The 27,044-nt window shown below is 39.9% G+C and overlaps 1 protein-coding gene across 8 annotated transcripts in view; it reads left to right on the top strand.

Moving 5' to 3' along the window:
* The window catches only part of Cobl (cordon-bleu WH2 repeat protein), a 282,502-nt gene that overhangs the window by 129,716 nt on the left and 125,742 nt on the right, over positions 1-27,044 (top strand). For all 8 annotated transcript variants that reach the window (XM_071614784.1, XM_071614773.1, XM_071614776.1 and 5 more), the window contains one exon: positions 14,662-14,835. In XM_071614784.1, the coding sequence (XP_071470885.1) occupies positions 14,662-14,835 (174 nt within the window). The remainder of the gene's footprint in view (positions 1-14,661; positions 14,836-27,044) is intronic.

Here is a 27,044-nt window from a genome sequence, read left to right as displayed (position 1 = left end):
CATGAATGACCTTGAGGTCTATATGCCCAGTGGCCCCTGCCATGGATCAGTGGTGTGTGCTTTGCAACAGTTCCTAATCCAGGTAGCAAGAGATCCCCAAGGAGAAGTCAGGGGTGAGGTCACTGCTAATTTGTTAATTCAAGTACCCAAGTTTGTGAATGATTTACTTAAAGCACATGGAATTTTTCCTGGATAAGCTGTAGCATTCACTTTCTGATTAAAAACAACAACAACAACAACAAAAAAAATTTTTTTCTGTGGGGAAGACAGAAAGTTGGAATTGAATCTCCTGACAAGCATTGAGTATGAATTAATATCTTGTACGTGAAACCCATGCAGGTGTAATCATGAGACTAGAGGCCAGAGGAACATGTTTATTGTTGATGTGATAAGTCACTGTCCTGAGAGAATGAAAAATGAGCCATCCTCCATCTGGGCAATGTGGTGTGATTGGTTGGGGGTGAAGATTGAACAGTGGTTCTCAACCTTGACTTTCAAAAGTAGATGTCTCATGGGCAACATGCACATGAAAAGATGCTCCATCTTATGAATAATTAGGGGAATGCACATCAAAATCACAGTGAAATGCTGTATCATACCTGCTAAAGACGGCCATGATTTTTTTAAAAATAAAAAAATAAATGTGGGGCTGGGGATATAGCTTAGTTGGTAGAGTGTTTGCCTCTCATGCACAAGGCCATGAGTTCAATCCACTGCACCACCAAAAAAAAAAAAAAAAAAAAAAAAAGGATATAGAGAAACTGTACATTATGGATGAGAATGTAAAATGCTGTTAATGCTGTGAAAACATTTTGGCAATTCCTCAGTGTGACCCCCAATTCTACTCCTAGGTACATACACAGAATTGTTCAAACAAAAACATGTACACAAATGTTCATAGTAGCTCTATGCACAGTAGCCAAAAGGTGAAAACAACCCACATGTCCATCAGTACATGAATAAAAAACATGATGCATACATACAAAAGAGTATTGTTCAGACATAATAAGGAGTGAAGAAATACTGATATTTTACAACATGGGTGAATCCTGAAAATATTATGCCATGTAAAAGGAGCCAGGTACCAAAGACCACATACTGTTTGAGTCCATTCATTTAACATATTTAAAATAGGTAAATCCATAGCGTCAGAAAGCAAATCGGTGGTTGTCATGGGCAGAAGGGGGAATGACAGCTTAATGATTACAGGGTTTGCTTAGGGGATAATCAAAAAGTTCTGGAACAACGCAGTGGTGGTGGCAGGGCAATAGTGGAAATGGACTTAATGCCACAGAATCATATGCTTCCAGAGTTAAAATGGAAAATTTTTGTTATGCATCTGTTGCTACTGTCATTTTAAAAAGAAAGAAAATAACCAATACCTGATTATACCTCAGAGTTTCTGATGTATTTGGATCCAAGTGCTGCCTGGGTGTTTCTGTCTTTAAAAGCTTCCAGGGAGTTTGAGAACCTCTGTTCTAGAACCAGACTATGTGGCCCTACCACTTCCTGGTGCATGACCTTGGACAAACCACCAACTCTTTGTGCCTCGGCTACCTTAGCTGTGAATGGGGGTCATGTTGTTGTCTATATTATAGAGTTTTTATGAGAGCCATATGGTTTAATGTGGGTAGATTCATATACTGCTATTTCCTGAGCCTGGAGCTTGAATCTCCTCCCTTACCAGGAAAATTCTTATTTTCTTTGTACTTGGCTGATGTCAGCTCATATCCTTCCTCTATGTGGGAAGCCCACATTTCTCTATTTGTCAGAAACAATCTCAATAATGCTGTTGTTGTCCCTGTGTTCTTTCCAATTTGGCATTTTTAAAAGACCACTTGGGAAAGAATCCCATTTTGGAGAAAAAATTATAAAGTCACTTCTTGCCCTCATCTGCAGCATGATACTTATAGATAGTGATGATTGCTAAATGTCTTAGCAAATTAAGGGGCGGGGGCTGGTTTTGTTTTTTGATACCAGGGATTGAACCTAGCAGTGTTTAACCACTGAGACACATTCTCAGCTTTTCTTTTTTTAATTTTTTTTTTTTGAGACAGGGTCTTCCTAAATTGCAGAGGCTAGCTTTGAATTTGTGATTCTCCTGCCTCAGCCTACTGAGCCACTGGGATTGCAGACATGTTTTGAATAGTGCTTTGGAGGAGAGGTCCCCTCAACCAAGAAATATAGACTATTGAACCACATAACTACTTTTCCTGCTTCTTAAGCATAGTTGAACATAAACTATGCCAGGAAAGAAATCTAACCCACTTTTTTCTTCCATCTAATGACTCAGTTGCTTGGAACTACAGAGAAGCCTTCTGGATTTGATATAAGTATTAGAAACAATCAGGTTTCTTCCAAAGAGGAGGTATTTTTTCAGGCAGTGCTCATGCCTGCCACTAGGTTTCTAATTGCCTTCCATGGTCTAGTCCACAGTACTGATAAAGTACTCATGAGCCATTAAGTAAAAAATGCCTGCTTTTCTTTGGAGAAATACATTTATCTTAAAAGAGGCCACCTGTGAAATCATACTTTTTATGAGACATAGAAAAGTAAACTTTTAAGTCAATATTCAAAGCATCACCAGTAAATTACAGGAAAACTTACGTGTACTTTTGAAAGGGGGAAAAAAAAAAAACCTTTGCTTGCTTCCTTAGTGTTTGATATTTTATTTATATAATTTGGAAATTTTTTTCCATAATACTATACTTGAGTCTGCCTCATCTGAAATCTCTCATCTAACCATAAGCCATTTCTTTCTGTCTCTCTCTCATTCACACACACATATACATGGATGCAGACTTAGGTGTTTTTTCTGCCCCTGTTATTCTTATAATTCCCTGCTGCTGATTACCTTGAGCCATAGGCAGTGGGGCCCCTAATCTTCCTCACTCTTTTATTGCTACCCTTAATGAAACTGCACATTGTGACCTGAAACTTCCTATAATTCTGTTCTTCCACTTTAATATCCTCTTCTTGTTTTTCATCCTCCTTATCCCCTGTTAGCTTTTAGCTTTTAGCTTTTTTGTGTGTGTCTGATGTCTCATACTAGGCCCTCTTGGCTTGTAGTTAATTTCCCTATGGCCTGTGGCATGGTCCCCATGGGCCCACAGCATACTCTCTGGGCTGCGGCACACTCTTTATACCCTGTGGTGTGCTCTCTCTGGGTGATGGCACACTCTAGTGACATGTGGAACATTTTCTGTGACCTGTGGCACACTCCCCATGGCCCATGGTGGCCCATGACATATTTCCCATAGACTTATGACATCCTCTTTGGACTTGTGACTTGTGACACATGGCATGCTGTCTCTGGGTTGTGACACACTCTCTGAGACTGGTAGCATGCTGTCTTTGGCTCCTGTCATGCTGTTTCTCCTGTGGCCTTTATGCTTGTTTTAGTCACCTTTTTTCGCTGTTGTGACCAAAAGACCTAACAAGAACAATTAGAGGAGGAAGAGTTTATTTGGGGGCTCACAGTTTCAGAGGTCTCAGTGCACAGATGGCCACCCATTCCTTGGGCTCTAGGTGTGCAGAATATCACAGCAAAAGAGTGTGGCAGAGGAATGTGGCTCAAGACATTGCACCAGGAAGCAGAGAGAAAGAGCTCTTCTCATCACAACAAAATATGTACCCCAAAATATATACCCCCAATATGTATGCCCCCAATGACCCACCTCCTCCAGGCATACCCTACCTGCCTACAGTTACCACCCAGTTAATCCCTAACAAGGGATTATTGCACTGATTGGGTTAAGGCTCTCATAACCCAGTCCTTTAACCTCTAAACCTTCTTGCATATGTGAGCTTTTGGCAGATACCTAATATTCAAACCATAATATCTGCCTTTGGCCCCTAAACCTCAAAACCTCATTCCCAGCTTGCAATGCAAAATACATTTAGTCCATTTCCTGGAGTCCACATAGTCTCAACAGTTCCAAGATTGCTAAAAAGTCCCAAGTTAAGAGTCTCTTCTGAGACTCAACGCAGACTTTCAGTGTGAGCCCCTGAAAATTTGTACTGTACTGTACTGACAGCAAGTTACATATATCAAATATATAAAGGCACATATTAAACATTTTCATGTGAAAACATAGGGGCTTAGAAAGAAGGAATGGGACCAAAGCAAGACTGAAATCCAGCAGGACAAACAAGTCCAGTAGCTTCATGTCCAGCATCTGGGGCACATGGCACCATGATGTTCTCTCCAAAGGCCTTGTAAAGCTCTGCCCCTGTGGCCTTGCAAGTTGTGTGAGAAATACCAGGTACCACAAGGAATCAAATATGTGCTCAGAAGTTGTGCTCCAAAGTAGCTCAGCAAGGCAAGCTTCTGCAAAAGTGCATGCTACTGAACAAAGGCTGGCAAGCTAGCACTCCTGGGTGGGCAGTTTGCCTATCTTTATCCCTAATGCAGCACTGCTCCTTGCTCTAATAGGAGGAGCTTGGGGTTACAATCTACATGACTGCAACAAATGTAACTCTAGAACATAACTCCATAACCACAATAATGGGAAGTTATTAATACTCCATGTATGTATAATATGTCAAAATACATTCTACTGTCATGTATAACTAAAAAAAAAAAACAAGTAAAATAAATAAATTTAAAAAAACAATTTACATGATTAGCTAATTTTAAAATTGGCAGGCAAAGTGAGGGTCAGTAGTCAAAATGGCCACAATTGGATTCAGCTTGTGAAGCTCAAAATGGCTACAATTGGATCTTACATCCCAATTAAGGCTAAATACTATATGCTGAAAATGGACCACTGGACTTTCTATTTCTCACGGTTGCAGCCCACATGGGCCTCTCTCTTGGCTTGTCTCTGATAGATTCCTGCAGCTTTCCTCAGCAGGCATTCCATGTTACTGGCATTTCTCAATCTCTGGGGTTTCCACTGCAGCTTCAGGTTCTTCCTCGCATCTCCACACATTGCCCTCTCAGGAGCTGCCCTCAGGGACTCCAAACCTGCTACACTTTGCCTGGTCTCCCAGCTTGATCCATGACCCCCTAACTCCAGAATCCTGTATTCCTGCAGAACCAGCACCATGTGGTTGATGTCAAGGTCTGCCATCATCTCTAGCAGTAGTTAGGCCTCTGAGTGCCTGGGTGTCGGAGCATGGTCAAACAAGTTCCTAGACCCTCTGTGCAAACAAGGTGCCCTGCTGGTCTCTTCTCAAAGGAATTTTTACTTTTACTCCTTTGAGCCTGAGATAGTGTGGTCTTGCCAATTCCTGAGATGCCCTGAAGCTATCTTTCCTATTGTCTCTGAGTACTCTTTAATGTCTATAAGGACTTAGCTTCAGTTTTATTCACAGTTTTCTGGCCAAATTCCAAGTTTTTCAAATCTTCCTGTTTTTGCTTTTGGTTCCCAATTATCACAATAAACTGGCTAAGAGCTTCCAGCAATATTTATGACATTGCTTGAATACTATGCTGCCTAGAAATTTCTTTCACTAGATTAGGAAGTCTATCATCTTTAAATTCAGCCTCACCGAAAGTCCCAGGACACAGACAACTTCTTAGCCAGAACATAAAACGAATGGCCCCTAGTCCAGTTTCCAACAGAGTCCTCCTTTTCCCTTAAAACCTCTTGACGCATCTTTGCTGTCCACAGTGCTATTGACATTCTGGCCTTTTGAACTCCCACCAGAATCACCCATTAAACTTTGCTTATAACAATATAAAACTTTTTCTAGCTTATATTTCTAAACATTTCAAAAGTCCAAAAAACTCCAAAGTCTTCTGAATTATACCATCAAATTAGTCTTAACAACCCCACTTCTCAGTACCAATTTCTGTTTTAGTCAGTTTTTTTTCACTCTTGTGACCAAAAGACCTGACAAGAACAATTAGAGGAGGAAAAGTTTATTTTAAGTTTATTCAGAGGTCTTATTTGATAGTGGCCAACTCTATTCCTCAGGGCTCCAGGTGTGGCAGAACATCACAGCAAGAGTGTGGCAGAGGAAAGTGGCTTTCTCTCCAGGAAAAAGAGAGAGAGAGAGAGTGAGCTCGTGCATGTTCTCCTTAGGGAGACAAAATACAACCCTTTGGGATGTGACTCATGGTATCTTTAGGATGTGACTCATGGCATGCTCTCTTTGGGTCGTGACACACTCTCTGAGACTGGTAGTATGCTGTCTTTAGCCCATGTCATGCTCTTTTACTTGTGGCCTTTATGCTTGTTTTAGTCATCTTTTTTTCGCTGCTATGACCAAAAGACCTGACAAGAACAATTAGAGGAGGAAGAGTTTATTTGGGGGCTCACAGTTTCAGAGGTCTCAGTGCACAGATGGCCAACCATTCCTTGGGCTCCAGGTGTGGCAGAATATCACAGCAAAAGAGTGTGGCAGAGGAATGTGGCTCAAGACATTGCACCAGGAAGCAGAGAGAAAGAGCTCTTCTCATCACAACAAAATATGTACCCCAAAATATATACCCCCAATATGTATGCCCCCAATGACCCACCTCCTCCAGGCATACCCTACCTGTCTACATTTACCACCTAGTTAATCCTTAACAGGGGATTATTGCACTGATTGGGTTAAGGCTCTCATAACCCAGTCCTTTCACCTCTAAGCTTTCTTGCATTGTCTCACACATGAGCTTTTGGCAGATATATAATATTCAAACCATAACAACATTCTAGAGGATCATGACCTATTTCAGGACAAGTATCACATGTCAGGTGTCTGAATAACACAGAGGCTCTTTTCCTTTTAATTCAAAAGTTTTTCAGAAACTTTTGTCTTTCTAAAATCACCACTGTTAAGCATTCTAAGCATTCATTCTTGCTTTTCAGATGGACCTCCTTCATAAGCTTTAAGTATTGTATAATAGCTTACCTTCAGTCTCTTCTTTGAGTTTTCTTAAGAGAAAATCAAACACTGTTTGTTTATTCTTTGTTTGCTCATTTTAAGAAAAGATCCTACCAGTACAGAAATGATCTAAAACTCTTCTGATGCTTATCACCCTAAGAGAGCTTATGTGACATGGTATTTTATGGCTAAAATGAGTACTCAGACCAAGTAGCTTCTGCAGCTTCCCTCTCTCTAAGGACTTAACATGCCACTCTCCAGCTTTCTACAGAAGTACTGGCCCAAAAGGGAATAATCACATTCCACTCATCTCACACAACAAGCAAGGTTCGAGAGTTCCTATACCCTGTCTGTCCATGCCAACTAGTTTAACTGTAGTTGGTGTACTTCATGCCTCTCAGTGTGCCATTTACTCAGAATTGACACAAGATTTCCAGGATGCCAGCAACTGCATGTGGTTTGGCTGAGAGCTCCATCTCTTGGTGTGTCTATCCTGAAGGCTGTACTCAGGGATAAGCCAAAGTAGGCAGAGACAGAAGACAGAAAGCACTCCTTGGAAGGGAAATTTGCCTGACCCCTGCCCAGCACTGTGCTGGCATGGACATGAAAGCTAGATTCTCTCCGTTCTTACCAGAAAATGCCAGGAGCTTTAATAAACCTGTGTGTATTTTGATACACATATGCTTTGTGTAATGATCAGATCAGGCCAATTAACAGATCCTGGTCACTCTGCCTATTGATCCCAGGGAGTGAGGCCAAGATATGGGTATACAGCTGCCTCACCTGGTTGCTGTCACATGGTCTCTCTAGAACTATCCAAAGAAAAGGTGATGTGGATAACAGATTCTGAATGAAATCTTTTCCACTTAGTTCTTATTTTTTTAAATTAAATTAAGCTAGATTAAATATTTAATTGACACATGCTAGTTGTACAGACTCTTGGGGCACGTTGTAATATTTTGATACAAATATGTTTTGTACAAAGATCAAAATATATTAACATATCCATCACTTCAAACTTGCAGCATTTATTTGTGGTTAAACATTTAAAATTCTTCTAGCCATTTTGAAATATATAATACACTATTGTTAACTATAATTACCCTACTGTGCATTCAGACACCAGATATTATTCCTCCTATCTAACTAACTTTGAATCCATTGACCAACCTCTTTTGCCCTCCCCAGCCTCTGGTAACCACTATTCTACTCTCTACATCAATGAGATTGATTTTTTTATATTCCACAGATCATGCAGAATTTGCTTTTCTGTGCTGGCTTATTTCACTTAACTTAATGACCTCCATTTCATCCATGTTATCTCAAATGATAGAACTTTATTCTTTTTATGGCTGAATAATATTTCAGTGTATATGTGTGTGTTTATTTTTAAAAAAACACATTTTTCTTTTTAATTGACACATAATAATCATACATATTTATAGGGTATGGTGTGATATTTCAGTACACGTGTATAGTGTATAATGCTCAAATCAAGGTAATTAGCATTTTCATCTCCTTTCATGTTTATCATCTATTTCTTATTGTTTGGAGCCTTTAAACTCCTCTTTTGTAGTTCCTCATAAGTTGTTTACTAGGTTGTTGTGAACCCTACTGTATTGAAGAGCAGTAGGCTGCATTTTCTATTCATCCATCAGTGAATGCTTAGGTTGAGCCATATTTTGGCTCCTGTGAAATAGCCAAAATATGTGCTGTGGTACATGTAGAAGTGCAGGTGTCTTTAAAAGATGCTGTTGTCCTTTCCTTTGGATCTGTACCCAGGAGCGGGATTGCTGGGTCATGTGACAGTTTTATTTCTAGTGTTTTGAGGAATATCCATACTGTTGATAGAGTATTAAAAGAAATACTAAAGCTTTTCAAAAGAGGGCAGCATGGTGCAAGGAGAGGGACAGGGAGCATAGTTCTAGTTTAATGCCATGGTTGAGGAGCTGAGCCAGCCTGAGTCGCTCTGTCAATCCCCTGGGGCTTCGATTTTTCTCATAATTAAAACTATGAACATCAGTCCATTATCAGGCTGTCAACCTCCTTGGACCTCAAATTTTCCCATCATTGACAAAAATATATACAATATGTTATATGGTATAGAAAGGCAAATACTGCATGATCTCACTCATATATGAAATCCAAAAAAGTTGATCTCATATAGGTGGAGAATAGAATAATGATTACCAAAGGCTGGGGAGAGTGGGAAGAAGTTAGTTGATGGGTGCAAAGTTACAGTTAGGAGGAATAATATCTGGTATCTGATCACATTAATAGGTGATTATAGTTAATGATAATTTTTATTTTTTGTCAATACAATAAATGTTTATAGAAAACTCTAAATGTTATCTAATATAGAGGAGTATTTGTTTATATTGCATATAAATAAATGTTTAGAGAAAATTCTGAACATTTTTATATATAGAAGAGTCTCAACTGATAGGATTGTGGACAGCTCTTTTAGAGTATATTTATTGAAACCAAAATATTTCCCTTAACCTTTAAACAAAACCTATTTTTTGAGTTGCTCAATAGCCATATGAAATGATCTGCTCCAACTTTTGGTAGACTTGATTAAGTAATTTGTTCTCACAAGTTATAATCATATTTGCCAGAAGACAATTTTGAGAAATAGAAGTGAAACAGTTGTCATTCTTATTACTTTTAAAGTCAACTTATCTTAACAGAAAACCTTTAAGTACAGCATCTTGCATGCATCCCTGGAGACGTGTGTTGTCAGCATTCATTAGTCCTTTGTTATCAACATGGATGAACCAATGCCATCCTCATGCTGTGTGAAGTGGTGTACAAGCCAAGCAGCTGTGCACATATGCATGTGAAGAGCTGGAACCCAGGTAGCTAGAACCTGGCAATTTATACTCACTTGAAAACAGTAATGCTTAACTTTGACATAGCTCCCTGTCCACTGGTCTCTGACGTACTCCGACCTAAGTCAATGAGTGTCAATGAGTCAATGGTTTGTGTGATACCTATAAATCCCAAAGTTAATCCAGGGACACTTAGTGCTTCCAGAATTATATCAGCAGGTCCCACTAGGCATTTATGCTTTCATGGCAGTGCCCCTGCTGCCCAGTGCTGGTTCTGCAGTCTTGTGCCTGTATGAATTGGTTTAGAGGCAGTGACTGGTCCCAGCATTTTGGGATTTCAGAGTTCTTTAAGGAGGAACAGATCTCCTTTGTAAGCCCATGGTTGTTGTTGTAGTGGTGGTGGTGGTGATTGTGTGTGTGTGTGTGTGTGTGTGTGTGTGTGTGTTTGTATGTTAGTGGGTACTGGGGATTGAACTCTAAATCCCATCCCTAAGGCTTGTTATTTTTTTTATTTTGAGATAGGGTCTGACTATTTTGCTGAGGATGGCCTTGAGCTTGCAATCCTTCTGCCTCATCCTCTGGAATAGCTAGCATTAAAGGCCTGTACCAATGTACTTGGCAATCAATGTTGTGTGTGTATGTGTGTATTTTTTTAAATTTAAAATTAGGACTTGTGGCAAAATTATCTTTGTAGATGAAGATGTTCTCATTTTGAACCCATACTCAGATTTTAAAATTACTAGTTTTCTTCTGCCTCTCTAGATGTGTGTATAATAGAGTCAGATCATTGATATTTTTTGCCAAAAGTAATGAATTCATCAGCTATCCTCCATGAGGATGTGATGTGAATACAGATTCTTTCTTTTTTCTTTTTTGTTACTGGGAATTTAACTTGGGGGTATGTTACCACTGAACTACATCCCCAGTCCTTTTCATTTTTATTTTGAGACATGTCTTGCTAAGTTACTGAGAGTCTCACTAAATTGTAGAGGCTGACCTTGAACTTGGATCCTTCTGCCTCATCCTACTGAATTGCTGGGATTACAGGGGGCATACTCCACCACCCCCTGCTAGGGTGTTCTTCTTTGTCTGGAGAGTTCTTCTTGACAGCAGCTTCCTCAGGTGGAAGTTTATACCCTGCAAATCAATGTCACACAAAGCCTGAAACAGAACATTGTGTTTGCTTTGTTCCTTTTCTCTTTTATCCATCATTTTTTCTTAATGATCTATCTGATTGCACTTGCAACTCCTGAGAAAATCCGATAAGATTATAATAATGAAACTGTGGATTGTGATGCCAACCTTTGGAGGAAGGCATGACTCACTTCCCTACAGAAAAGGACTTGATATTTCAAGGAAAAAAGATGCTGACTAGTTTGGACAAGGAACAGGAAACCAAATCCCTCTTGCAAGCAAATGGTGCTCCATTCCTCATAGAACTTTTCAGCCAGAGCCAAGGGAAGTGGGGTGAAAGGATGAGAACCAATCTGTGTTGCCTCCAGACTGTATGGAATAAATTCTTGGTTTTCCATTTTATTCAGTGTTGATATGACTCAGTATTTTCAAGGGCATCCAATACTTAATGATGTTTTCCTCATCCATTATTCTTGGATTATTTTCTATTCTGTGCACAAAGTTCAGCAGTGGGGAAAGAAGAAAGATAAGAGTTAAATCACAAGTATCCCTGGCTGCCCACAAGTGGAAGGTTGATTTGAAGCACTGCAGAGTAGCAGACTTAAGGAGAGGGTATGCTGGACCCTGAACTCCACCTCCTTAGGAGTATGGTGAGGAAAGAGTTGTTTGTTGACTCTGTAGAGCATATTTGGGATAAAATCACACCTTTGTGTCAAAATTCAGTTAAGTTACAGAGATAGAGATTTTTACATGCTTATTGCCTGGAGATAGTTGAAGGCAGAAATTGTTCTGGGGTTGGATGCACTTCTGGCTTCTGCTGTTCAAGGTTATCTCCTTGTGGCCTGAGGTCATCCTTATAAAAAATATTTGTCAGAAGTGCAGGAAATCACATGTGTTGGATACCTCTAATATAATAAAAATGTTCAAGGTGCTTTGTCTAAATTTCTTCATTTAATGCTTGTAACAACTTTGAAGTAAAAGGAATTTGCCTCATTTTGAAGATGATGGTGTTATCTACTATAAAATCTAGGGACTTTCCTTACCTTAGGAATTGATACTATTGGAGTATCAGGATACTTATGAGAGCAACAGATTGTAAAATTCAAACTCAAAATCAAAATTTATAAGTGCTCCTGTAAAAAGCTTTTAAAGGAGTAGTCTGCAAGGAAATTATGAAAAGCTCAGGGCATTTAAAGGACAGAGATAAATTCACAGCAGTGTTGAGTGATCAGTCAGGCACACATAGTTGTGGTGAGAACTGAGGACAAGGGAAACTGGAAGTTCCATGTCTAGACAGGGTGGAGAAGAGAAGCAATTAGATAGAGGGTTGTGAAATGCATTGTCCTGAGCAGGGTGTTTCTGGGATGCCGAATAGTGTAGGGGTGTGGTTCTCCATTGGGTATCATAGCTTTAATCAACCTCCCAAATATAAACTTGTATGCATGTGCATGTCCTATGAGTTAAGAGTGTGTGTGTGTGTGTGTGTGTGTGTGAGTGTGTGTATATGTGTGTGTATTTGTGTGTATACAGTCACTGTTAGCAGACATAGATAAAGAAATCAAGGAATATGAGAGAGCCCAGTGTCTATGCTTTTGGCTAAATGCTGGATGGCTGCTAATGAGAAAAGCTGAGGTTTGCACTGTCCCTGAATTTGGGGGTATTTAAGTGAATTAGCCATTCAGTGAAATATCTTCACTGTGCCAGTGCTTTGATGAGCACCCCACTTCTCTGGTTTGCTTCATGCACTTCATTTGGTCATCTAGTACTGCATCAACAGGTTCTGTCTCCTTGAATCCTCCTGGTTGCTATGGAGGTAAGACGTAAGGCAGAGAAAAACATTGAGTGGAGCTCACTTTGCATTTTCTTGTTGGCTTAGTGATAAGTGTGATGGCTGCAAAACTCAGGGACTAGGGGAAATTATATTTATTTTCCCATGGAAGCCGAAATAGGCATTGACAAGTTTTCTAGGTATCAGGCTAATTTCTACACCATCCCTTACCTGTTTCCTTTAGGAACTCTGTGTGTAATGACTAAGCAACTGGCTGTCTTTGACACTCAGCATCTCATAAAGAAGCATGAACGGACTAAAAAAGCAACCTTCCTGGAGTGTCTTGTCCTTTGGCTTTCATATTTAAGCTCAAGAAATTCTGAGTCTCAAACGTTTTCTCAGGAAACCAAATGATAGTAGAATTTGTGTTTGAGCATAATTGAATTTGTGTCTGAGTACAAGTATTACAGGGCTGTTGCTTACTAGGATAGCTATCCTTTGTATATTCATTTGAAATATGAACATCTAGTTCACATGATATCTTACCTACAAGTTTATTATATAAAATGTGGAGCCAGAGTTATTCAAAGGCTCAGGCACCATGCATTCATTCTCACACATAGGAATTCAAGAGCCCTCCAGGCTGCACCCTTGGAAGCTCAGGGTATAGGAATGGGTTAAAATGGGAGATAATCACTGTCTTCATGGAGCCTACTTTTTTGGGGGAGGGATACTGGGGATTGAACTCAGGATTGAACCCTAAACCACTGAGCCACATTGCCAGCCCTATTTTATATTTTATTTAGAGACAGGGTCTACTGAGTTGCTTAACACCTCACTTTTGATGATGCTGGCTTTGAACTCAATATCCTCCTGCCTCAACCTCCCGAGCCGCTGCTGGGATTACAGGCATGCACCACTGCACCTGGCTGAGCTCACATTTTAATGGGTAGAAAGTTCTGAATAAGCCATTTTAGAATAATCATAGTAGTTAACACATATTGGGTGCTTACTTTGTGCCAAGGATTCCCTCAAGCTCTTTTGCATGTAGTAACCCATTTAGTTTACAATAAAACTTTGCAATATAGAGACTATTTTCCCCAATTTTAAGGGACATAAACTGAGACAGGGAGGAAAAAAAAACTTGCCCAAGGTCATATAACTTATAAGTGACACACCAGAAATCAAACATGGACAGTTTGACTGCTCCACAATCTGTGGCTTACCACCTTTTTGTGTTGATTCATTATGGACTATGTCCAGGGTTACAAGTGCTAAGACATCAGTAAATGTGTATAAGTAGAAGTACCAGGGCTGAGCATGGCCCTAGACTGCTAGTTCTCTAGCTGATCTTTCTGTATAGACACATTTTTTTTTTTTTGTTTTGTTTTTGTTTTTGTTGTTTTGTTTTTTTTTGTGTGTGTGTGTTGTTGTTTTTGTTTTTTATCAGGCAGACCCTAGGAAGAAAAAGGGTTAAAAAAATGTTTTGGGTCCTTTAGCCTGTTCCTTTGGTATGAGGATTGCTCCTTGAGAACATTGAGTTAGTATGTTGGGTTGCAGTTTTTTCATTTCATTGTTATGTTATTCAGTCCTCTTTCTGATGGTCAGAAAGAGTCTTTAAAACATAACCCTTACCCTGTACCATCACTTTTCATAACTTCTGATAGAAGAAACCACCAGAAGGTGAAAAACTTCTTAGTGTTCTTCTCCAGTAAGATGTACATTTTGATCTGCTCCTTCCCCTCTTTGGTGTCCACGACCCCATCTGATGATAGGTTAAAGTTTTATGGAAGCTAGCTCATACCTATGGGTTGAATGGGAATATTGAAATGATTCTAGCCACAAAAGGTTCTCAAAGCTTTAAAAAGTTTGCCATTTTCTTTATGGGTAAGAATATAAACCTTATAGCATAAGTCTTTAAGGTAATGTTCTCTATAATTTTCCAAGGAAAGTGAAAATAGAGGTTTTGCTCTAGTCATTCAAGCCTTTCAGTGGATATAGATGCTATTAGACTTTTGAGTGAATGGTTTGTTGCTTTGTTTTCAGGTTTGGGCATTTGTCCAGAAGGGTCAACTCATTGCTAAGATTGTGTTTGTCTCTCCCCAACAGGGCTGCTTAACAACACCCAACTCCCCATCAGTGCATTCGCGTTCCCTCACGCTGGGTCCATCCCTCTCCCTGAGCAACATCTCTGGGGTGTCTGTGAAGTCGGAGATGAAGAAGCGCAGAGCCCCTCCTCCTCCAAGGGCAGGGCCACTGGTTCAAGACAAGACATCTGAAAAGGTAGGGCAGTGAGTGTGGTTGACTGTCATGATCAGAGCCTCTTCAGTGACCCAGTTGACTCTCAGCATCTCCTTGGAAACACTTCATATTTGTGGCTTTAGCAAGCAGAGTGTTCAGGGCGAACATTTGAGCTTTATTTAGACATAAAGGTGAGATACCACTCTCCTTCAGTTATTGAAGGCAGGAAACTATTTTGGAGCCTTGAGTAATTAAAGATCTATGCCTGTTGATGAACATATATTTTATTTTCACAGTGAAATTTTGAGGGCATCAGTGTGACTGCTCAATGAGAAATGTGCACAGATAAAAAGGTGCCTTTAGGAATCTGAAGCTTGTAAAAGAGATAATATATAATAGTGATGCCCCAAATAATTTAGGTTCACAGAAAGCTGAGGATATTTTTGCCTATCAAGTTGCTGTCAGTATCATATGAAATTAATTTTGTGAGGCCTGGTATTTAAGAAGCTTTCTTTTTGATGTTTATTTCTAGAGCAATTTAATGCCTAGGTACTGATGGGGAAAGCCTTGTCTTCAGCAGCTGAGTTCCTTCCCTGAGGTCTTCACTCAGCTATCTTTCCTTCAGCTTCCTGCTGATGCTAGGATATATTATTTGAACTATAAACCCTCCCTTTCCAAGGGTAGGGCATTATTTGACAGTGCAGTCAAACCGTGGTTTCACTTTCCACAGTTTCAGTTACCTGTGGTCAACCACATCCATAAATATTAAATGGAAAATTCCAGAAGCAATTTATAAATTTTATGTTGCATGCTCTTTGGAGTAGCATAGCAGAGCTCTTGCAGTTACATTCTGTCCTGACTCAGACATGATTCATCCCTTTGTCCAGGATATTCCTGTATTCATACTGTATATGCTACCTGCCCATTAGTAACAGTAGCTGTGTCAGGATTGACTGTCACTGTTGTATTCAAGTAACTCTTTTATTACTTAATAATGACCCCAAACTACAAAGACAGCAATGCTGGCAGTTAGTATATGCTAAAGAGAAGCTGAAAAGTCCTTCCTTTAATTGAAAAGGTGAAATTTTATCATAGGAAAACACATAATGTATATTGAGGTTGATACTGTCTGGGGTTCCAGGCATCTACTAGGGGGTCTAGCCATTCCTTCACACATAAGGGAGGACAATAACAACTTCTCTTTTCTTAGCTTAGAATGTGACACCATAACAAATGTGGCACCATAACAAAACATAAAGTTTTTATTTTTCTCAACCTGTCCTCATTTGGGCGAAGTGTGGCAGAGACCACATCCAGGGACAGGAAGGCTGGACTTATGCTTTAAACTCTTGATAAGCAGAATTTCCCAAGGCCGTCAAGATGTGAGGTAAAGATGCCTTGTTCTTCATTAGAACAGCATGTTTCTGATGACCTGAATCCCCACTTTGTGGGCAGACAGAATGCCTTGCATTGCACACCATCACATGAGGCACACTGAAGGTCTGCTCATTCTCTTTATGGACTTTATTTTCTGACTCCTGCCTGTTGCATCATAATACACAAGAGCATCACAGCATGGCTAATCTTTAGGTTTGGATACTGTTTTGCTTACTTATGAAGTGGTGTTTCCTTAAAATGTACTAGAAACTAAGTTTGTCTAAATTTGGTTAGGACTTGCAGTAGTAGATCTCAGTGGCAGAGTTTTGACATCTTGCTTGATACCCTTATCAGTCTGGATGTGTATCCATCTATCTCCATCTTGCTTTGAAAGTGTATCTTCTGGTCATTTTTTTTTATTCTTCCAGGAGTGTCCCTAACCTCATGTCTTAAAGACCCCCTATTCCCGTATACAGACCTTTTATTCGTGTCCTTAGAAAGCCATCTCAAAAGCCTGTAATGAAATACATTTTACGAGAAAATATTTTTATTTTCATATCTCAGACATTTTCTAATGCCAATCATTTATTTTTAGTTCTCCATGATATTGTAGCTATGTTTTGATAAAAGGAAATTTATTTAGAAATGGTACATCATTCTATTGTTCACTTGCATTATTAAATGATGGAAACAGAATATGAAGCTATTTCCTGTGATTGTCCACAGCGCATCTCTTTAATTTGCTTGGTTTAGATTCTGAACTTTTTCATAACAAACAGACCATATCAACAACATGTTTTCAATTACATACTCTTGGGGATGTCCTTTTGCTTTTGGTTGGGACAGATACTTCTTTAGTAGTGAAAATTATGAATTCTAGGATCAATATTATGTAAGGATTCTTTTTCAATAAAAATTACACTTTCTTAATGAGATAGAAGGTAGATATTGAGCCGCATTAGCATTTTTAAAATTTCTTCCATCTAAAGAAGATGTTGTATATTTCTGTCATTACTGCACTTACTCAGAGTAGGTAAAGCCTGCTTGAGTGGGAAAATGTACAGTAAGTAGAGAGTGGGGAATTCTGAATGAAAAATAAATAGTATTTTATGCTCTGTAGGATGAACAGAGTTCCCTCTGAGGCAGTAAAAGCTTTTTACTGAAATCTGTTTCATTTGGCACAGAATGAGTGGAGAAATTGGCTCATGGAAACCATCTCTTTTTTTAAGCATATGAATGGCATATGGATTAGATTTAAGTATTTGCTATGAACATGCTTTTTTTTTATTGAAAGGTATTTTGTTATTTACTAATTTCTGGGAAAGGAACCCAAAAATGTATTGTTGTTGTTGTTGGGGAAAAACGTCAATTCCTTCTTCATGAACTTCCTTCCATATAAAGATAAGATGTTTGTTTGGAAAACCTTATTTTTATGCAACTGTTACTAACTCCAATATCCTGAATAAGGAGAAAAGGTTTATTTTCCAGTGCATTACTAGTTTAGAAGAAAATGAGGATGCTTGGGTTTTCTTATCAAGTCAATAGAAAAATTCAGTACTAATTTATTTAGGCCTTAAAGGTGGAATAATTTTAGGTATCTTCTGGTTCATCAGAAACTTAAAAAAAAAATGTAATTGACTGGGGATGTAGCTCAGTTGGTAAAGTGCTTGCCTCGCATGCACAAGGCCCTGGGTTCAGTCCCCAGCACCACCTAAATACATACATACATACATACATACATACATACAAATTTTAAAAGTGTAATTGTTATATCAGTATTGGCTACCTTATGACATACTCATAATTTGATCATTAGTATTTGTTATTCCTAAAAGTATATTCTGAAGAGATTTCCCCAGAGGTGTGAGAATCTGAGAGATCAGTGTTGGTACCCATGTGTAAGCCTGTTTGAGGAGCAATTAAGAAGATGGTGGGTAGGCGGTTGGGTAGAGGGCCACATTTTCTTTCAGGCTAGCATTAAACTTCTCTTTTTGGCATTCCATTGCTCTGCCCTCTGCCTCTCAGCTAGAAATGACACATTGTTTACTTTACAGGCCATATGCTGGGTTAGTATTTCTCTAACTTGAACAGGTGGACACCAGGACCATGAAACACATTTCCAGGCCCCCCCAATGTACTGATTCAATTGGTCTGGGAAGGATGGGAGAATTTTCATTTTAGCAAGTCCGCAAGTGACTCACCTCAGCTGCCACTCTGGCCAACCCCATTTTGAGAACCACCACTCTGCAGAATGCTATGTCCATTAGCTGCCTACCCAGAAGTTTTACTAATCAAATGTATAGCTATGAAGAGATTCTGCAGCAGGAAAGTTGTCTGGATAAATCTATGCTGCAGAATAATAATTTTATAGAGTTGGCTTCATACATCACAAGTTCCACATCTGCAGATTCAACCAATCTCAATAAAAAATAATTGGGAAAAAAATGCATCTGTCCTGAACATGTACAGATTTTTTTTGTCATTATTTCTAAAAGATACAACTGTTTACATAGCACTCACGATATATTAGGCATTATGAGGAATATAGAGATAACTGAAAGTATTCTGAAAATGTGAGTAGATTATATGTGCATAACACCACTGCCACTTTGTACAAAGGGCTTGAACATTTGCAGATTTTGGTATCCTGGATAGCCTAGAACCAGTTCCCTGAGGAAACCCAGGGATGAGTATCCAGTTTACCATAGAGGAACTGAGGCCTAAAGTTATATGTTTAAATATGTAAGTAGCTCTCACTTCTCTCTGGGACTGAAGGAATATTCCTCTGCGGGGGACAAAGGCAGGATTTTCCTTCATCTCATTTCTGAGGACCCACATTATCCTCCCTTGACCTTGCCCTGTGCTATAGTTGATTCCCACCCAGAACATGGCCCTGCACAACTGCTGGGATTTCTGCATGCTACACTTGCACTCTGGTCACTGCTCCTTATGCACATGCCTGGTGGGCATTCTATACCCATTCTCCAACACTGAGTCTCCTCCTCTGTACATAAGAGCAATAAGCAGCATCGACAGGTGCCTGCTGTGGTAGTAAGATGTGGCCCTGGTTCTACTTCACTGAGTACAGATCCTAACTCTGCTGTCACCGGAAATATGACCTAAGGTAAGATCACCCATGTACCTCATGTCGTGAGGATTGTAGTCAGTACAAAGGAGAAGGTGAGTGCTGGCCATGTACACTGAGGGACAGGAGCAGCCTTGTTCCTGAGCAGGAAGGGCTGAGTGAAGGGGTGAGGGCTCTATGGCCCAGGGCAGGATCCTGAGTCAACTAAATGGCAAAGTATATTTTAAAAATATTTAAAAAGGGACCAAATGTACAATTAAAAAATTATCAAGCCCCTGGAACAGACTCACTGTGTTATTGTTATTTAATACCAGCATCTTTCCTTCCTTAGTGGTGTCTTCCTTTCTTAGCTGCAAACTGTGAACACTCCACTCAGTATTGCATACTTTCAGAGAATCAAGAGATGCAAGTTGCCCATCATATAAGTCTAAGTATCCTCTTTTTAAGGAGGATAGAATACTATCAAGTGATCCTTCCTGAAATGACTCCATTTATATAGTAAAGATTGAAATTAAACTGTAATTATCATCCTGGACTACATCTACATTTGTGTGAACACTGTGCATATCACAGTAGCTATTTTTCCCATATTTTTAAAATTTATATCAGTTGATTAAAATAAGTAACTTGTAGAAATTTGCTAGACAGTGCTATGCTGTCTAGTTTTTGTTATCATTATCCACAAAGATATAATAAGCAGCTATTTATTAATTTATTTAGTCAATAGTTATTGTATACCTGTTTTGTGCCAATATCAAAGTATAAATCCATTTTATTGTAATAAAAAGTAATTCCTTTTGTTCTAAGTTATTTGAAATATTGCATTCATTATATTCTACACCATAAAATTCCTACATGATCTAGGGTAAGATCACCCATGAGATAACATTTTTATGTTTGCCTTAAGACTAAAGTAACTAGTGATGTTGGCTTTCAAAATGAGAAATGATGGAGGCTGGTGTTATGATCAGATATTAGTATAACCCAATATGGAGTTTTCTATGAAAAAATTGCTTATGGATTCAATAAATATTTGTTGAACATCTGCTGTGCACAAGGCCCTGCCCCTGAAAGCATGAATTGATATTCATTAATATCACTGCAATATAGACACAGAAATGCAACATTTCCTACATTTGGGATGATTCTCGTAGGATACAAATTTAATTGAAAGCTACTTAAAACTCCATTTTCTAGATATAGTAACTTGAATATTATGGGAAATCATGCAACTCTGCTGAATGGACTCCCAGGATGCATTTCATCAAGAATGGAAGTGTCCATTTGATCATCCTTAAGCTTAAAGTCTGTTTATGAAAGTGGAGTCACTCTGGTGTGCTCTTGTCACTGCTGTACAGAGAGGATGCACCAGTAGAGGGACAGCCTGGCAGCCACCAAAGGCCACTTGGCCAGGAAGAGTATAGACTCCAGTGGCCACCCCTCCCCTTATTCTCTATTACTTTCTTTGGTTCAATTTTTCTTCTAGCCCCCTACCTGTCTCTAGTGAGGTAGGACATTTTTTACTGGTACATCTCCTGTATCTGACACTCTGTTTCTCCTATCAGTAAACATTTATTAATACACATATGTATGATTTATTTTTCAAACACACATTTAAAGATCATCCTTGCCATAGTTTGGATGTTTTTGTCCCTATAGGGATCTTTTCACCCAGAAGGTGATAGAATTAGGAGAAGGGACCTTTGGGAAGTGACTGGGTCATCAGGGTGGTACTCTTGTGATGGGATTAGTGTCCTCATAAAAATAGACTCTGGAGAACTGTCTTCCCACTTCCACTATGTGAAGAAGGTGCTATCTGTGAACTGAGAAGTGAACCCTCACCAGACACGAAGTTTGTGGATGCTTTGATCTTGGGCTTCCATACATTTCTGCTGTTTGTAAACCTCCAAGCCTATATGGTATTTTGTTATTGTGGCCTGACAAATTAAGGCAATCTCTAAGTAAAAAATACTAATATTAGGAATTTACATGCAAAAAGCTAAGAAATCTCTTTGCCTAGGAAACTAAGTATTCAAATAATATGGTATTGGATTTGGCCAATGCTTGGAATATTGGATTCTCACTACAGAAAAGAGCTGTCAGTGAGCCCCAGAAAGTTCAGTTGGCAAAAATAGAGAATGATGTTATTGGCCTAGATGTGTGGAGGTGTAAGGGCAGCTTATATGGAAACAGGTAGGAGGGAAAAGCACATAGCAGAGTCACATTTGCATGCTGGGCAGACCTTGGCTGCTGCCCTGGGACAGGCCCCAGGGAGTGACCAGCCCTTCAAAGATGCTCCTGACTCACTCACTGTTCCATCCTTCCTGAGGAAGGCAAGTGGCACAGGAAGGGTCACACACAGCCCCGTTTCCTTGAGCCTGCACAAGGCTGGAGGTAGGGTCCTGACAGCTGAGGGGAGGTGGGAAGAAGAGCCTGAATGGGCCAGACACTGCCACTTGCTGTACAATTAACTGGGGCTTCTGCTTTCTCATCTGTGGAGTGGGCACGATAACAGCTGCACACCATTTGAAAATGAAGTGGGAGGGTACTTAATGGGAAGCCCTGGTAAGTCCTCCTCTCTTTTCTTTTGCTGCTTTCCTGCCACCTTAGCCTTTTCCCTTTCCTTTCTGGATGTTCAAGTCCTTCCATTCAGTTTTGCCTTCCAGTGCCTCTTAATATTATTTCTTTAAAATAGCATATACTCATTGAGTTTGAGTCCCACCTTTTATGCCATTTATAAAATGCTTCCACAGAAATCATTTGACATAACCTGGAAAGTTTCTTAATTATTATGTCCCTTCTTCCATTGAGTCAAGGAAACTGAGTCCCAGACTAGGCAAGCTCCAGTCTGAGACCTGCAGCCAAGGGCCTCTGAGCTGCTATTATCCTGCTGGGCATCAGGGTGTCTGCTGTCTTAGCCTGGGAGCCTGGACACTTCCTCCGCCACCTGCAAAAGCAGAGCAGCTGAATGAATCTGGCTTTAGGGCATGGGACCCATTCCCTCTCAGACTTTGTATACAAATGTAAAAGTCTTAGGAAGAAGAAAGTATCTGCATCAAAATGGGGCTCTCTTTATACCCAGGGACCTGCCTTAGAGGGTGAATCTACCTCAAATTATACACACACTAGCTGTCAAGATATCCTTTCAGATGTGGCACAAGTGTTTCCATTTCCCCCAAGCTTACTTGAATGACTCAGTTTTATGTTCTGAAACACCTGGGGTGGGAGCAATGTTTCCTTTTCATTTTCTAGTGGCTGTATTCCCTGAAGGTCAGAAACAATGCACGAGTGGTGTTAGCCTTTGGTGCTTTGCCAGAGGATGGTAACTCAGCAACACATTGTCGCCCCACAAGAGTTGAGGGGGTCAGATCAGGCTTTTTACTCTGGCAGCTTCCACTGAAAAAGCACCTCCCCAAGTTCCACAAAACTCAGCCTTCAGGCAGGAAGGGAGGTTTCCCTCATGGCATCTTGCCCCCCTGCAGACCTTTTGACTTGTCTGTGTTTGTTTCTGTGATTTTGGGCGCCTATTGTGAAAGTTTCTGTCTTTGGAAAATTTGAAAGTCTGACTCTGAACAAAAGGGAGGCCAAGTGCTCTCTCTCACAACAATGTCCCCCGCCCCACCCCCTGCTTTTTTGTCTAAAGCAAGATTCAGCAAGTGACTCTGTGTCCAAAGAAAATGCACTTTCCCCCACTGTCTTTCCTTCAGCAGAGGGCAGAGTCTTCTTGATTTGTTCCCTGGTATTTTGGTTTCCTTCAAGATAATAACAGAATTATTTCCTGAGGCACAAGCCATCGTCTGCTTTCTGGTTGTAGATGGCAGCATAACAAGCCCAGGAACTTGAGCATAATTTCTTTCATTGGCTGCTATCTTTCCCCATTGGCATGATGGGTTATTTCAAGGAATTGTGATGCTGAATGTGTTTTTTATTTGTGATTTTCTACTTCATTGTCTTTGCACTGATGGCTCATGTTGTTAGCTCATCTCAGAGTTCTCCTTAGCAGAGGTTTCTGGCATACCAACATGTAGTGGGGCCACCAGTGACAATGTTCTGTCAGATCCACAGCCCATCCCCTGGCCCCATGTCCTTGAGCACACAGCCTATGTTTGCCATTCACATGGCTCACTAACTTCCCAAACTGGGGCCATAGTTTGTTCCTTCTGTGTCCCAGCCTCAAGCATAACACCTTGCACACAGTGGACCCTCAGTATGCATTTTATGAGCAGATAAATTACTTCAAAGATAAAACAGCTAAGAATACTCAGGTGCCATTGTGGTTATGATGAACGAATCACCCCTTTGGAGGGAGGTGTCAAGAAAACATCATGAAGGGTACACCTTATTCCAGTCTGTGACTTGGCATGACATGCTGATCTAACTGCAGGTGGGTGGAGGGAAATAGATGAGGCAGGGGAAGGGCAGAGGGTTCTATAAGCAGGGCCAATCTCACTGTGAAAGTGAGACAGCTTTCATAGCTATGCTTGTGCAGGCTGAGCCAGGGTCTCTCATGGCCTCCAGATCAGCCACTCCTGTATTCCTTCCCAGGCTTTGGACTCTGCATGAGAGTCAGCCCATCTCTAGATCCCTCCCAGGTTCCCCAATTCAAGGCTGACCCTGGGGTCCTTTAGGTGGCAAGTGTAAGTATGGAGGTTCCCAGCTAACTGACTACATCAAAAGTTAAAATAGCTCAGGTATTTGGTAGTGTTGGCAGCTACTTGAGGCTACAAAAGAGGTATAGGAGCCTTAGCTGCTCCTAATAAGAGTGTGACTGATTATCAGATTCAGATGTAAATAGTCACAGTCTATGAAGGCAGCTTATATCTACGCATTGGGAAAGTGGGTTTCTGAAAACCATTTTTAAGAGGAAAATAACTAAAAGCAGGCCAGAGGAGAATATTCTGGGAATTGAAGAGTCTGAAAATTATCATTTATTTTAAAAATAGCAGAGATTAGTATACAGATATCCTTTGGTCTCCATGGGGCATTGGCTTTAGGGTCCCTTTATGGATACCAACGTCTACAGATGCTTCAAGTCTCTTATATAAATGGCAATAGTGTGGTATTTGCGTATAACCTTTCCATATCCTGTATTATGCTTTACATCATCTCTGGATTACCTCTATAATACCTAATTCATACATGTGTTTTAATCATTTTTTTCATTGCAGTGACCAAAAGTCTCACAAGAACAGTCAGAGGTGTATTTTTTTTTTTTTTTTGGCTCATAGTTTCAGAGGTCTCAGCCCATAGATGGCCAACTTCATAGCTCTGGGCCCTTAGTGGGTCAGAACATCACAGTGGAAGACTGGGGAAGGAAAGCATCTCAGAACATGGCAACAAAGAAGCAGAGAGAACACTGCTTGCTAGGGACAAAATATATACCCCAGGGATCCATCTCTAGCCACACCCTTCCTGCCTACATTTACCACCCAGTTAATCTATTCAAGTAGATTAATGCACCAATAAGGTTAAGGCTCTCATAACCTAATTATTTCACCTCTAAACTTTTTTGCATTGTCTCACATATGAGCTTTTGGAGGTCACCTCATATCTAAGCCATAACACAAGGTGAATTCTATGTAAATAGTTATTATACTATATTGTTGAGGGAATAATGACAAGGAAAAAAATATGTGCATGTTTAGAGCACATTTTTTCTTCTGAATATTTTTGATCTGTGGTTCATAGAATTTGTGGATACAGAACCCACAGATATGGAGGGCACTGTATTTTAGCTGAAGAAACTAAAGATTCATTGAGATTTAGTAGCTACATTAAGATGTTTAAGTTCCTGTCCTGAGGGTTTCGGGGGATGGGCCTCATTGTATAATTCAGAGGACAGATTCAGAATAATTTGTTTTGGTCGCATATAGGAAAGGATTTTCTGACAGGAAGAGCTGGAGTGAGGAGCTACTAATATGTGGGCAAAATACGATGTGAAAGTGATGTTTAGTGTTGACTAATGGTCTCCTTTAATCTTCCCCATGTCCATACTAGATAGGGTTTTTGTCTTCATATGATGGGTGATAAGGCACAGAAGGGCACAGTGATCTGCCCAAAGTAATGACAGCAATCTAAAGAGCAAAGCTGAAGCATTAGCTTAAGGAAAAACTCTGTAGGAAACATCACAGTCTGAATTTTTACCAAATATGACTCCCTTACCATTACCAAACTAAGTAAAATTAGTATGTATTAGTTTTCTCAGGCTGTTAGGGTGGTTTTTAAAACAGACATTTGTTTTCTCATGGTTCTGGAGGCTGGATGTCTAAGATCCAAGGTATAAGCAGGATTGGTTTCTCTGAGGTCTCTTTCCTGGTCTTGCTCTGTCCTTATGTGGCCTTTTTTCTGTGCATGCCCGTCCTTAGTGTCTCTTCCTCTTCTTATAAGGACACCAGTCATATTGGATAAGAGCCATAAGAGCCCATCTTAATGATTTCAGCTCAACTTAATTACTTCTTTAAAAGCCCTATCTTCAAACAGAGTGTTGGGTGTTGGAGTTCAGTGTATGAATTTTGGGAGGGCACAATTCAGTCCATGAGTAAGAGGAAATTGAGTTTTTGTTTATATGCAAAGCAGTTTTATTGATCAAAAGAAATTCTAGGAAGAATAAACCTTAATCCTTTAAAAGTTTTGGTATTTAGGTAGAGCAGACAATTTATGCCTACAAAACACAAAGAATGGCCTTTGCCCTGAGAGATGGTGGCATGTGCAACAAAGAATGTCAGTGGCCAGACCCATAAGAATTTCCCAATAGTTTTTAGGATCCCACTCATATCCCCATCCCCAGGAAACCATCCATATTGGAAGGGCTATCTGCCATATGATCAGGGGTCAGAGACTATTCTGGGTGAAGATGTCCTTTCAAAGTCTTTCCCAGTAGGTGACATAAACATCATGGATAAAATCCTAGAAAGAAGGAGTATCCATCCTGGCTGGTAGTGTTTTAATTGCTAAATCAATTGGAGAAATTAAATCAATGAAAGGTAATGGGTACCAAAATACATTTACGTGGGATTAATAAATTCTAGTGTTCTATAGCACTGTGGGGTGACTATAATTCACAACAACCTATTATATGTTCTATGAAGAACTAGAAAATAGGAGTTTAAAGGCTCCAAACAGAAATAAATTATAAGGAGATAGAAATGCTAATTACCCTGATTAGATCATTATATTTGTATACATGTAATGAACTACCAAGCTATAACCCACAAATATGTAGAATTATTATATGTTAATTAGAAAGAAAAGGTCAAAACAAAACACCCCTGAAATGCTGTTGTCAGAAGTACGTTCACTAGCAGGACTTTTCCATGGCTGCTGGATGTAAAGTCCCCCTCATCCAGCTGGTCCCAGGGTGAAGGTTCCATGGCAAATATAATTGCAATTACAGTGACTGAATAACAGTTCAGTCCTTGTGGTGTTCTCAGATACTATGTGAAGATCTTTATGTACATCATCTCATGTAACCTAATGTTTACATTTATGATGTCAGTGCAGTTGCTGACTTCATTTTACACAGTGAGGGCACTGAATTTAAAAAGGTGAATTGGGGTCATTGTGCTGCTACCACACCTAGTAAGGGACACATTACAGGCTCATCTGACATCTTTCCTGCATGGAGCCATCTGCATTGATGCTGATCAGTTTAAAGAGAGTCCCATGAATGTCAGTTAATGAGTGGGGATCTTGCAGGGTGAGTCTGGTCCTGCAGCCTCTGCCAGGGCTGCTGTAAGTGAGGTGACGGCATGACACACAGCGCACCATCTCAGTAAATGACTTCCAACTT

Source organism: Marmota flaviventris, chromosome 1, assembly GCF_047511675.1.
Source record: "Marmota flaviventris isolate mMarFla1 chromosome 1, mMarFla1.hap1, whole genome shotgun sequence".
Taxonomy (NCBI): domain Eukaryota; kingdom Metazoa; phylum Chordata; class Mammalia; order Rodentia; family Sciuridae; genus Marmota; species Marmota flaviventris.
The sequence above is the reverse complement of the archived record's forward strand: the minus strand, read 5'-3'. Positions and strand labels throughout refer to the sequence as shown.